Source organism: Arvicola amphibius, chromosome 10 (assembly GCF_903992535.2).
Source record: "Arvicola amphibius chromosome 10, mArvAmp1.2, whole genome shotgun sequence".
Lineage (NCBI taxonomy): Eukaryota > Metazoa > Chordata > Mammalia > Rodentia > Cricetidae > Arvicola > Arvicola amphibius.
Window position 1 is genome coordinate 109,468,633 of NC_052056.1, and position 13,321 is coordinate 109,481,953.

Below are 13,321 nucleotides of genomic sequence, written 5' to 3' on the forward strand. Positions count from 1 at the left end.
TTAGAGACAACTATGCTTGCTGAAGCTCTTCCTCCTGGCCTTCCTGTCAGTGTAAAATAACCACCCGGCAGCTTCTTCCACGAGGAAAGTCATGTTGTCTGCCTGTTTTGAGAGCTGGGGTGGGGGTGGGGTGTTATTTTTGTTGGTTGGGGAAAATCTAGTAGAAACATATATTCTTGCTGGACATGGTGGTGCATACTTTGATCCCAGCACTCAGGAGATAGAAGTAGGCAGGCCTTGGTAGATTAGGCTTCGAGGCCAACCTCGAAGTTCAAGGCCAGCCAGGACTAATAGTGAGACCCTGTCTCAAGAAAGGTCAAAGAGGGAGGGGGGAGGAGGAGGGGAGGAGATGGAAATTTTTTAAATATAAAAAAATAAACCATGAGAAAAAAAAATAAAAACTACAATAAAAAAAAAGAAAGGTCAAAGAAAAGGATATATTCATATAATCAACGTTTATAACTCATGTCTTTAAAATTCTGTCTTAAAACATAGGACATTGTTATCAGAAATCTCGTGTTATTTCTGTGTCTGCTTTTCTCTCGCAGTTTTGAATTTAGGGAGTTTTTGGCTTACAAAACAACATGCAGATAGTGGAGAGGTCAACCTTGTTTCTGCTCCCCCGTTAACAGAAAAAGCCGACAGCTGCGAGAGAGAGGCACTCATGTCAGAGCTCAAAATGATGACGCAGCTGGGGCACCATGACAACATTGTCAATCTGCTGGGAGCATGCACGCTGTCAGGTACCATCTGCAGAGAGAGCATCACCTGTTCAGCTACCGCTGCTGGAGGCAGGAGGCCTCCATTCCCCCTTCCTTTCTTCCTTCCTTCCTTCCTTCCTTCCTTCCTTCCTTCCTTCCTTCCTTCCTTCCTTCCTTCCTTCCTTCCTTCCTTCCTTCCTTCCTTCCTTCCTTTCCTTCTTCCCTCCCTCCCTCCCTCCCTCCCTCCCTCCCTCCCTCCTTCCTTCCTTCCTTCCGTCTGTCTTTGACCGGATTTTTCTGTGTAACTGCCCTGGCTGGCCTGGGACTAGCCCTGTAGACTATGCGGGCCTCCAGCTCAGAGCTCCAGCTGCTGGGATTGATGACACATGCTGCCACCACCCGGACTGTTCCCATTTTCACTCTTTCCTCAGCCCGAGTTCAAGCAGAATTAACCGCTGGCCACTCCACAGAGCACAAGTCCCTCTTTTTCACCTACTCTATCACAGAATCCTGCCCTCCTGAAAAACGGCCTCCACCCTGCACGCTCACAGCATGGTATCTGAGCTCCCCCCTAAGCTGTGAGGGTGCCCTAAGTGCAGTAGTGAAATTAGATTCAGAGCCCACCACACACCCATCGGAGATGGTGAGGGCATACGTTCAGAGCTCAAGAGAAACGGCTATAAGACACAGATGCTTGAGCATAAAACTGAGATTGAATGTAAAAATCTATGATACAGGCTCATGAAAAGCACCTGCAATCCCAGCACTGGAGAGGCAGAGGCAGGTGAATCTCTGTGGGTTCAAAGCCAGCCTGCTCTCCAGAGTAAGTTCCAGGACAGCCAAGGTTACTAAAAAAAAAAAAAAAAAACCAAGCCAAACCAAACCAAAACCAAAACCAAAAAAAATACTTTCTAGAAGGGGAGCCCTGAAAAGTCACAGGCTCTGTCACGCTGCATGGGCTTCTGAAAGGACGACCTGGGGTTTGTCTACTTGTAACGAAAATTGTATCTGTCACAGGGCCAGTGTACTTGATTTTCGAGTATTGTTGCTATGGTGACCTCCTCAACTATCTGAGAAGTAAAAGAGAAAAGTTTCACAGGACATGGACAGAGATTTTCAAGGAGCATAATTTCAGTTTTTACCCCACGTTCCAGTCACATTCAAATTCCAGGTAAGCACCACATGAAGCTTTCTGATTGCATACTCTGGGACAGAGCCATACTATGACCCCTGCGCGCGCGCACACACACCCACCTGGGCAAGTGCTGGTAGGCGCTGTGACCTCAGGCAGTCACAGTCTGTGCTCTGGACTTCTGCACGCCCTTTTATCTTTTACTTAGTAAAGTCCCAGTTACCAGCCAGGCGGTGGTGGCACACGCCTTTAATCCCAGCACTCGGGAGGCAGAAGCAGGCGGATCTCTGTGAGTTCGAGACCAGCCTGGTCTACAAGAGCTAGTTCCAGGACAGGCTCCAAAGCCACAGAGAAACCCTGTCTCAAAAAAAAAAAAAAAAAAAAAAAAAAAAAAATCCCAGTTACCCACTGAAAACCATGATCCAAAAACACAACATAGGAACGTCCAGAAATAAGTGCAACTTTACAAACGTTTATTAGTAACCTTGTGCTGCTTTAGCGCCGGTTATTGCTGCTCACCCGCTACTATGCCTGATTTATTTGCTGATTTGTACTTTATGTATTTATTATCTCTATGTGTGGGGAGGGTTTCAGGTGCTAGGGGTCAAACCCAGGGCATGGTGCATGATCAACACGTCCTCCCCCACCGAGCCTCATCCCCAGCCCACCATGTGCACTCCGCACCGAACAGAGAAACGACCCTGACACAGATGTGTGTGACCAGTAATTAGCACCTCTGCTTCAGTTTGGTCACTGGGGTGTTAAATAACCTGGAAGTTTATTTGGACTATCTTTGTCCCGGAAGCATTAAGCCATTTCCAGCAGTAAGTTATAAGTTGGGATGAATTCATCTCCTGGGAAATGTTGAGCCACCACCCGGTTGCGTCGGTGTGACAAGCATCTCTCTGACGTGCTTGAGAAGAGACTCTGTTGAGTCTCTTTGTTTATTCCACAGAGGAAGGAAGCATGCTTTACAGAAGTCAGAAAGATGGTGCCGAGCTGGGCTGCACTTTCACAGCAGAGCGAGCACGTGCCAAGCGCACACCAGGCCCTGACTATATCCCCAGCACAGCAGAAACCCAAAGATCAGACAGACTTGTTTACAGAGCTAGCAAAGCACTTCTTTTGTAAAACCCCGTGTTGGGTGGACTTAGGGGAAACGGCTTGGGTTTAGCACCAGCCGGAAGCCTGCTCCTTTCTTTATAAATTTCAGGACACAGTAAATCGCTTAGCGCCCCCAATTTAAGTACCCAGCTGACAGTGTGACAGTGACTGAATGACCCCTCTTATCCAGGTTGGACCTGCAGACCCCAGCACACAGCTGTTATTAATGTACACGGGGGACCATTGACAAGCCGGCAGCATGCTTTCCACTTAAAAGCCCATTTGTAACTGGAATCCGTCCCTCTGATGAATTGTGCTTTTTCTAATAAAAATGTCTGCTCAGAAGAACATTGTAAATAACGACGGAACAAATTTATTTTTAATAGTATGCCTGGTTCACGAGAAGTTCAGATACACCCCGCCGTGGATCATATCTCAGGGTTCAATGGGAACTCAATCCATTCTGAAGGTAATCATTTACTGTCATTGGTGGCACTTTGAAATGAACCCAAGAGTTCCATACAGCTTTTTAAAGTGTTTTTTAAAAATTGCAGTGTGTGTGTGTGTGTGTGTGTGTGTGTGTGTGTGAGAGAGAGAGAGAGAGAGAGAGAGAGAGAGAGAGAGAGAGAGAGAGAGAGAGCTCAACTTATGGGAATCCATTCTCTACTTTAACCTTGTGGTTTCCAGGGATTGAACTCCGGTCCTCAGCCTTCATGGAAACACCTTTACCTGATGAGCCATCTGCCCATCCTCTCCTTTCTTTTTCATAGAGACTCTGAACCCATTCTCATAACCAGACCACTATATAAAGACCCCACTCCTGATACTCTCGGTTGAGAGTTAGGATTTTTGAAATTTATTTGTTTTTATTTTATGAGTGTTTTGCTTCATGTATGTCTATGAAGCATGCATATGCCTGGTACCTGTGGAAGTCAGAAGAGGACATCACCTTCCCTGGAACTAGAGTTACAGATGCTTGTGAGCCCCCATATGGGTGCTGGGAACCAAACCTAGGTTCTCTGCAGAGAAAGCTAGTGCTCTTAACCATGGAATTGTCTCTCCAGCCCATTGGGAGCTGAGCAGTGCCTCCATTCAGAAAACAGAATGAGTGGGCTGGAGAGATAGCTCAGTGGTTAAGAGCATTGCCTGCTCTTCCAAAGGTCCTGAGTTCAATTCCCAGCAACCACATGGTGGCTCACAACCATCTGTAATGGGGTGTGGTGCCCTCTTCTGGCCTGCAGGCCTACACACAGACAGAATATTGTATACATAACAAATAAATAAAATATTTTTTTAAAAAAAGAAAGAAAACGGAATGAGTGTTCAGCTGGGCTCAGAAAAGGCGAGGAAAATGACGGAAAGATATGGAAGTAAAGAGTAGAGCAGGAATGGGGGTGCGCAGCTCTAACCCACACACTCGGGAGGCGGACAATAGGCACGTGCGCGAGTTCAAGGTCAGCCAGGGCTGCACAGCAAATTTCAGGTCAGCCAGGGTGTAGAGCTACAAGAACGGGTCCATCAATTAAGATATCTTCCCAGGACTGAGCCAGGAAGGATGCAAGGTAGCTGATGGCTTAACATGGCTTCATCAGGGTCACCTCTTGTGTAAGGATTGAGGCAAAGGCAATTCCATCCTCTTGCCCAGGAACCTGTCCTCTTGGTGAGATTTGGCAGTTACTTTTGATTTCCGAATGGCAAGCAATCCTTTCTCTTCATATACTGGACCTTTTGTGCGGGTGACGCCGTTTGATTTAGTCTGTTGAGCCCAGTGCAGGAGGGCAGATTAAGCTGCCTGTCACCTTAGCTACGTCTCACAGAGGTCTGAGAAGGCAGACCTAGTGTTTGGGGGGAAAGTGAAGAGTGGATATATTTTACAGATGAGATTGAGTATGAAAACCAAAAGAGGCTGGAAGAAGAAGAAGATTTGAATGTGCTGACGTTTGAAGACCTTCTTTGCTTTGCGTATCAAGTGGCCAAAGGCATGGAATTCCTGGAGTTTAAGTCGGTGAGTGTCTTTTAAAGAGAAAACTAACAGAAAGTATAAAAAGAGAACGATAGAAAAAGGTCACTTGTGCCGGGCGGTGGTGGCGCACGCCTTTAATCCCAGCACTCGGGAGGCAGAGGCAGGCGGATCTCTGTGAGTTCGAGTCCAGCCTGGTCTACAAGAGCTAGTTCCAGGACAGGCTCTAAAAAAAAAAAAAAAAGCTGCAGAGAAACCCTGTCTCGAAAAGCCAAAAAAGAAAAAAGAAAAAAAAAGAAAGAAAGAAAAAGGTCACTTGTGCATGCAGCTATGAAAAAGAGATGTGCTTCTGTTTGCTTCTTGTTCATTTTAACATCCCTCCCTTCATATCTGTCTTCCTGGCCTTGAGACTTTCCCATCTATGATGTAGTCTCTGCAGCATAAGGCCCAGGGCTCCTTGTTACAGCCCGAAGTCCCATGAACCTTCTCGGGAAGCTCATTGGAAGTCTGAAAAGCCCCATTGAAAGGAGCACAGTATCACCACCCTTCCTGCCGACCCAAGAATTCGGGATGGGCCCTGCACAGGCTGCCTGAATTCAGGGGATGAATGGAAGCCCAGAGTTGGCGAGTTCTGCCCTCCAACCAGTTAACCTGTGTGTAGCCAAGGCTAGCCACAGCACTGTAGACTGCTCCTCTTCATCGTTGCTAGTCCCACATTCACGAGGCCTACACCATGCTCTCCCCTGGTGTTGCTTCATGTCCCTTCTTCTGCACCTGCTGTCCCTGCCTTCTCACATTGTAAGTCACCAAAGCCGTTCTCTGGCTTTCCTTACATCACTGTCTCCCTCATAGTGACAGAGGGAGTTTCTCTGTCATACCAAAGCCTCAGGTCTTTATGTCTGCTGAAGTTCAGTGGTAATAAACAAATTAGCAGGTGGCAAGTTTTTTGCCTATGTGTGTGCTACACAAAATATTGGAAAAGCAAAGAAGGGTTACGCCATTGTATCTCACAGAGTTTCTCTATAGGGATAGATGTGTGTATTTCAGAGAGATCGTGTCAGGGACCATGAGAGTTACAGCAGGTGACTAGTGTTCAGATGTCAACCCACCAGAGGCATGGTTATCTGATGGATGTTAATCCTGTCCTGGCAAAGTCTGCAGAACCATCGACTCTGGAAACCGTTGCTCACTTTTGCTAAAGCAGCTTGGTGTCTCCCCAATACTTACTTTGCAGTGTGTAATCTCATGTGATGTGCATATGTAATCTCATGATTGTGTCTCCATCTTATGGGCACATCTATCTGTGGGTGGTCAGGAAGATGACTTTTTATTTGACTGTATAATTTTGATATATAGACTATATATTAGAACATGCTTCATAAGTGGATCTATTTGTCCCAGGGAGGACTGTGGAGAGTTCAAAGCCTACCTTGTTCTTTTGCTTAGACTAACTGCACACAATTAGCTCACTTTCACCTCATAGCAAGTTCAAACTAGACTAAGGGATTTTTTCTAAGTAGATCGTAAGTTTAAAACCTTACAGCTATGCACAAGGTCAGAGCCGCAGATGTCCAACCAAGCATCCTAAGAAAAGCATGCCAATTCTTTGCTTGCCAAGCATGTTAACAATAGAAATATGTCTCAAAGTTTATCACTGGGCACTGGGCCTCCCCACATCTGGTTACAGTTTTACTCCTGAAGCCTTGAAATTCTTTTATTGCCATGGCAACGGCTCAACTCCTTATTGTTTACTCTAGGAGTGTGCTTTTGGCCAATGAGAGGTAACTTTTATAATTTTTTGTCGCTTCAAGGAGAAAGAGATTTTAGGGGAGAGAGAAGCAGCAAGGAGAAGCAGCCGGGTTGGGGGGACTAGAGGTAGGGCAGGAGAATCAGAGTGGAAGCAGAGCAACAGAGAGACTGATTCGGAAAAGCCCAGAGTGAGAGATTCATTTTCCCCTCAGACATTCCTCTTTCCCTTGTTGTAGCTTCCTCTCTGAACCCTGAGAGGGCATTGAGCTGGCCCCCAAAAGGCTCTCATTAGGATGGTATATTAATTAGGGTTCTCTAAAGGGACAGACAGAACTGATAGAATAAAAAGCTACACACACACACAGAGGGATTTATCTGAGTGGCTTCTAAGCAGTGGTCTCAGTAATCCAACAGTTGCTGTCTCTCAGTGGAAAGAGCAAGAATCTGGTAGTTGTTCAGGGCCCAAGACTAGATGTCTCAGCTGTCCCAGTCTGGTGTTGGAGTCTCAGGGAAGTCCTGGAGAGTTGCTACCTTCAGTGTGTGCTGGATCCTGAAGAAGTCAGTTCTAACCCCAGCAAAGGAATACCTCAGCATCAGGGCAGATGAACTTGCCAGCAAGAGTGAGGGCAAGCAGGCAAAAAGCAAAAACTTCCTTCTTCAAATCCTTTATGGGGGCTGCCACCAGAAGGTGTGGCCCAGATGTTAGGCGGCTCTTCTGGCCTCAAATAATCCAATCAAGAAAGCCTCTCACAGACTTGACCAGCTTCTGGGTGTTAGTTGATTCCAGATGTGGTCAAGCTGACAGTCACCAGTGAACCATCACAGGTAGTAAATGGTTTTATGGGAAATGAATGGCCCAAAGAAGAAACCGCGGGGTTGAAGGTGTAGCTTTGTGGTTGAGCACTTGTATAGAAATGGCAGAGACCCTGAGCTCAACCCTCAATAAAGTGGATTCCCCTTTCCTGGAGCTTCCTGCCCCCTTATTGATAGTTCAGGGAGCATCTTCCTTGGCCCAGTGTGCTAGTTGTAAAGCTAACATGGTCCTCTCCTCCCGTGGTCCCACTTGAGACTCTCAACTTTAAGATGGTGCAAGAGCCATAGATTCAATGGGACCAGTCCTTGGAATTTAGGATTTATGCCTTTGCTGGGCTAGTGTGCTCAGTCCAGCTCTCTCTCATGATGCTAGATAGTGGCAGAGACTGTGTTCAACTCTTGTGATCGTGAAGGGAATCAGTAGTACCCCATGCTGCTGAGCTACAGTGGCCAATGGCACATTTTGTACATGTTCTCTACTCTCAGTGGGCCTGTGGAAAGCAAATTGAAGAGAAGCTGTATTGGGTCAAGGGCACTGGCTTCCTTTTTCTCTTTCCTCTTAGGCACATCCTAACATGATTCTTTGAAGAAAGTACAGTTTTTAGACACATTTGCCTTCACCGCAGGACGTCCCCTCCCAGTCGTGCCCAGCATTTTGTCCTTCCTGCTCCGTGACTCCGTCATACATTTGTGTGACTCTGTGCTAACAATCGTGCTGGAGCAGAGACATAGTGAGGATGTGACTTTTATGTTGCTAGAGGAAACCTAAGCACCCATACCAATCAGATCAGTCTCCTGGGATAAATTTTGTCACGGAAGTAAACCTAACTACTGCACGATTGACAGACCTGGCCAGTGACGGACGGGGAAGAAAAGGCTGCAGGTGAGGGCTCACGTAGCTCCTGGGGGCAGGTTTTGAACAGAACAGCAGCAGGGAACATGGGACGTTAGGGAGTGTGGGTCTGCAAGGAGACCTTTGGATAAAGGAAATCACTTAGATTGGCAGAAGGTCACAATGGGGGACAGCCCAGGGGAGGAGGTTCTCAGCACGCCTATCTGAAGGACAAAAGGAGCCTCTGGGTTGAATCACGACTTGAGTGGTGGCAGTGGCATCCCTAGGTTGAATGGAAGGAACTGCTTCGATGGGAGGGGGGGGAGGGTGTGGAGGCCTGGAAGAGAGTGGACCAAAGAGCTGTGCTGGAGCAAGGAATGAGGAGCAGGAGAGAGAGCAAGAGAGCCTCAGTGGAATTGAGAGGGAAGGACAGGAGGGTGACCAGGCAGGGCAGGCATCTTGCTGGTCATCATGGGCCTTTCCTAGAGCAGCTGTGGACAAAATGGACTGCGCAGATAGCTGCCGGGGAGGGGGGGCATGTTGGGGAAAAGGACAGTCTGCAAGTAATTGCCACGTGAAGAAAACAAACAAACAAACAAAAAACTGTCTTGGAGAAGGTGAGCAGGAGGGGTGAAGGCACAGACATTTTTATTTATAGAGGTTTTGTCCAAAACGGTTGAAGGGAGCACACTGGACCCCCGTGGGTGCCATGCTTTCTCCAGCATCCTCTTTCAAAGAGTTCATTCCTCTTCAGAGACCTGTAATTCTATTTTCTCAATAGAGGTGTGTGTGTGTGCGCGCGCACATGAGAGTAGCATCTGTGGAGGCCAGGGAGGATGTCAGATCTCCCTGGAGCTGGAGTTACAGATGGCTGTGAGCTGTCTGATGTGGGTGCTGGGAACTGAACTTGGGTCCTCTGCAAGAGCGGTACGTGCTCTTACCCCCTGAGCCCTCTCTCCAGTCCTCCCCTTTCAAAACTAATTTTATTTAGTGTGTGTGTGTATGTGTGTATGTGTGTGTGCATGCATGTGAATATGTGTGTGTGTGAATGTGGGTGCACACATGCCACAGTGTCGTATAGAAGTCAGAGGAGAACTTTGGAAATTAATTCTCTCCTTTCACTGTGGGACCCAGGGATCGAGCTCAGGTCATGAGGTTTACATGGCAAATGCTTTTTTTCATTGAGCCATCATTCCTTTGGCCCCCTAAACTCATTTCTTCTGAATACTTTCTTTAATATTAGTGTGTTCACTTATTTATTTAGAAAAAAGACCTCTCTATGTAGCCCAGGCTAGCCTCAACCTTGGAAATCCTCCTGCCTCAGCCTCCTGCCACCAGGCCTGCCAAATATTACACAGTTTTATTCCTAAAGCCATTTCCTTATCCAGAAGAGACTGCTCTTCACACTCACGCACAGGAAGACAGCTGCTAGAAGCTTCTTTGGGGCTCACTGAAGGTACCTTTTGGCACTGCTTTTGCTTATAGCTCCGAGGATGCCCTGTAGAGACTCAAAGGACTGCAGCTGAGGTAGCCGGGGAATCAGCCGTGTGTTCTCAGGGTGTGTGACTACCGCAGCGCCCTCACTGTCCTCTGTGACTACTGTGAACCTCTCTGAAGGCATCCATCACAGCCGCTGTCATTCTGGCCTCTCTCTTCCAGTGCGTGCACAGAGACCTGGCAGCCAGGAACGTGCTGGTCACCCACGGGAAGGTGGTGAAGATCTGCGACTTTGGACTGGCCCGAGACATCCTCAGCGACTCCAGCTACGTCGTCAGGGGCAACGTGAGCCGTTCGCTTTTGTCACGCATTCAGGAAACATCTGCACTCGCTGCAATGAGTTTTTGATTTATGGCAGCACAGAGAAAAAAAATCCTCTCAGGGCTTTACTTATTTAGGCCGAAAGGTTGTTCTATGTTTAATACAAGTTGAGCAACAGAGCCACATGTCTCTTCCTGGGCTGGCTAGAACAGATCCACTAGGGTTTGGCTTGTGGTCTTCTTGTTAAAAAAAAAAAAAAAAAAAAAAAAAAAAAAAAACTGCCCTTCCTTAGACCTGTTTCAGTTTCCTTAGTTACAAAGGCTGTTGAGTTATGTTTCTGATCATGTTCAGCAGGCTTTTTCTTTTCACAACAGGAACACACAGATGTTAACTCTAAAATTTAAGGACACTGTAGTTAACTATTAATATTTGTTGTCCTGTTACTATTATATTAATTCAGGAAGATCTAAAACATGACTGAATTTGCTTGTTAAGAAAGAAAGAGAAGCCGGGCGGTGGTGGCGCACGCCTTTAATCCCAGCACTCGGGAGGCAGAGGCAGGCGGATCTCTGTGAGTTTGAGACCAGCCTGGTCTACAAGAGCTGGTTCCAGGACAGGCTCCAAAGCTACAGAGAAACCCTGTCTCGAAAAACCAAAAAAAAAAAAAAAAAAAAAAAAAGAGATGGGCTGGAGAGATGGCTCAGTGGTTAAGAGCAGTGCCTGCTCTTCCAAAGGTTCTGAGTTCAATTCCCGGCAACCACATGGTGGCTCACAACCATCTGTAATGAGGTCTGGTGCCCTCTTCTGGCCTGCAGGGATACACGCAGACAGAATATTGTATCCATAATAAATAAATAAATATTTAAAAAAAGAGAAAGAGATGCTGGGCACATGCCTTTAATCCCAACACTTGGGAGGCAGAGGCAGGTGGATCTCCAGGAAGTTTGAGGCCAGCCTGGTCAACAGAGTGAGTTCCAGGACAGCCAAGTCTACACAGAGAAGCCCTGTCTTGAAAAACAAAACACAAAGAAAAAGAGAAAAAGACAAAGAAAAGATAAAGGAAGATAGGGGACTAGTGTGATGGCTCAACCGTTGAGAGCGATACTGCTCTTCCATTGGACCCAAGCTTGCCAGCACCCATGTCGGGAAACTCACGACCATCTATATAACTCTGCCTCCAGGGAAACCCAAGCCTCTGGCCTCCTCCAGTAACCGCACTCATCCACATAGTCACACATAACTTAAAATAAATTTAAAGTGTGATGAAGGAAAATACATGTTTAAGAAGGGAAGAAAAACGGTAGATAGATGATAGATGGATGGATAGATAGATGGATGGATGGATGGATGGATGGATGGATGGATAGATAGATAGATAGATGACGGATAGATAGATGGTAGATGGATAGATAGGTAGATGATAGATAGGTAGATAGACAGACAGATAGATAATATAGTAGTAGGTAAATATGTAAATGATTTTATATATATATATATAGAGAGAGAGAGAGAGAGAGAGAGAGGAGGAGGAGGAGGAGGAGGAGAAAGAGGAAGAGGAGGAGAAGGAGGAGGAGGAGGAGGAGATGGCTTAGCAGCTAAAAGCATTTGCAGCCAAGCTTGAGGACCCGAGTTCTGGCTCCCAGACCCACATGGTGGAAAAACCAGAATACTATAAGTTGACCTCTGACTTTCACCTGTGTGCTGTGGCTGCCCCAATGCCCACACATATGCATTTGAATAAATTAAAACATAATTCAAACATTTTTTGAGACGGTTTCTCTGTGTATCCCTGGCTGTCCTGGAACTTGCTCTGTAAATCAGGCTGGCTTCAAACTCAGAGATCCGCCTGCCTCTGCCTCCCGGGTGCTAGGAATAAAGGCATGTACCACCACTGCCTGGCATGATTTAAAAAAAAATAACTCATTTAAATTCATTTTTTGTGCATTGGTGTGAGGGTTTCATATCCTTGGAACTGTGTTACAGACAGTTGTGAGCTGCCATGTTGCTGGAAATTGAACCCAGGTCCTGTGGAAGAACAGCCGGTGCTCTTAACCGCCGAGCCATCTCTCCAGCCCCATGGCATTTTTTCTTTTTTTTGGTTTTTCGAGACAGGGTTTCTCTGTGGCTTTGGAGCCTGTCCTGGAACTAGCTCTTGTAGACCAGGCTGGTCTCGAACTCACAGAGATCCGCCTGCCTCTGCCTCCCGAGTGCTGGGATTAAAGGCGTGCGCCACCACCGCCCGGCTCCATGGCATATTTTTAAAGATAGAAAGAATGAGGGGCTAGAGCGATGGGGGAGCAGTTAAGAGCACTGACTGCTCTTCCAGAGGTCCCAAGTTCTGGTCCTTGCACTAACACGGTGACTCACAGCTGTCTGTAGCAGGATCTGATGCCCTCTTCTGGCAGAGAGTCATACATGCAGATAGAGCACTCAGATATAAAATAAATAAATTCTTTTTAAAGAACAGAATGAATGAAAAGAACAGTAAGGGGGTGAGGTGTCACTCGGGCATAGTGCTCTTGCCTGGCCTGCGTGAGGCTTTGGTTCAAGCTTCTCCTTTGTTCATTTGGTGCTGAGGGTTTCTCTCAGGATTATCATCCTTATTCGTGAATTAACAGCTGCCAAAGCTGGCCCCGTTCCTCCTCTGTGCTCAGCTCTCTCAGGTGCTTTACAAACGTGCTTCGTTCTGAAAGTTCCCACTCTGTGAAGAGGAAGTTGAGGCAGCGAGAAGCAGCCTGCCTGTGGTTTGCTCAGTGCATGGCTCTGAGCACGTAGAGTCTGAGTCTGTGTCACTCACGGTAGTGGCATACCGCCTGGAGGATTCTGAATTTGCCCCTAGGTTCCTGGAAATCAGTAGAACCAGTGTCAATGCCCTTTACTAGGGGTAGATGCCCCAAAGTGTGAAAGCGCTTTCCTCTCAGATGCCTTAAAACCGGTCCCCCGAGATCAGAGCGGCAGTCTCTTCTGAGTGGCTGTGCAGTTTCCACCCCATCACCGGGTTCGCATGTGGGAAGGTGAATTCCATTCAGAACCTTCTACTAGTGAGTCTGGTGACCCAGGCTGGCCCACTTGATTCATTCCGTGAGCCCATTTGCATAGGATTTAAAGGATGGTCTCTTTCTGGCAGTCTGCTGTGGCCTGGTTGATTACATGTACCTTAAGGGTTCCTGACACCAAATCAGAACAAAACCCTGTGCCCCAGTCACTGTCTCGATTCAGATCAAAGGCTGCACAGACCAAGGCACGTCCCCCTGTCATGGCTGCTGGAAGTT

At 47.1% G+C, this 13,321-nt stretch overlaps 1 protein-coding gene across 1 annotated transcript in view; it reads left to right on the top strand.

Annotated features, from left to right (window-relative positions):
* Flt3 (fms related receptor tyrosine kinase 3) overlaps positions 1-13,321 on the top strand; it is an 83,696-nt gene that overhangs the window by 64,922 nt on the left and 5,453 nt on the right. Inside the window, exons 16-20 of the mRNA XM_042055856.1 lie at positions 633-743; positions 1,719-1,872; positions 3,324-3,406; positions 4,815-4,942; positions 9,951-10,073. Of these exons, the coding sequence (XP_041911790.1) occupies positions 633-743; positions 1,719-1,872; positions 3,324-3,406; positions 4,815-4,942; positions 9,951-10,073 (599 nt within the window). The remainder of the gene's footprint in view (positions 1-632; positions 744-1,718; positions 1,873-3,323; positions 3,407-4,814; positions 4,943-9,950; positions 10,074-13,321) is intronic.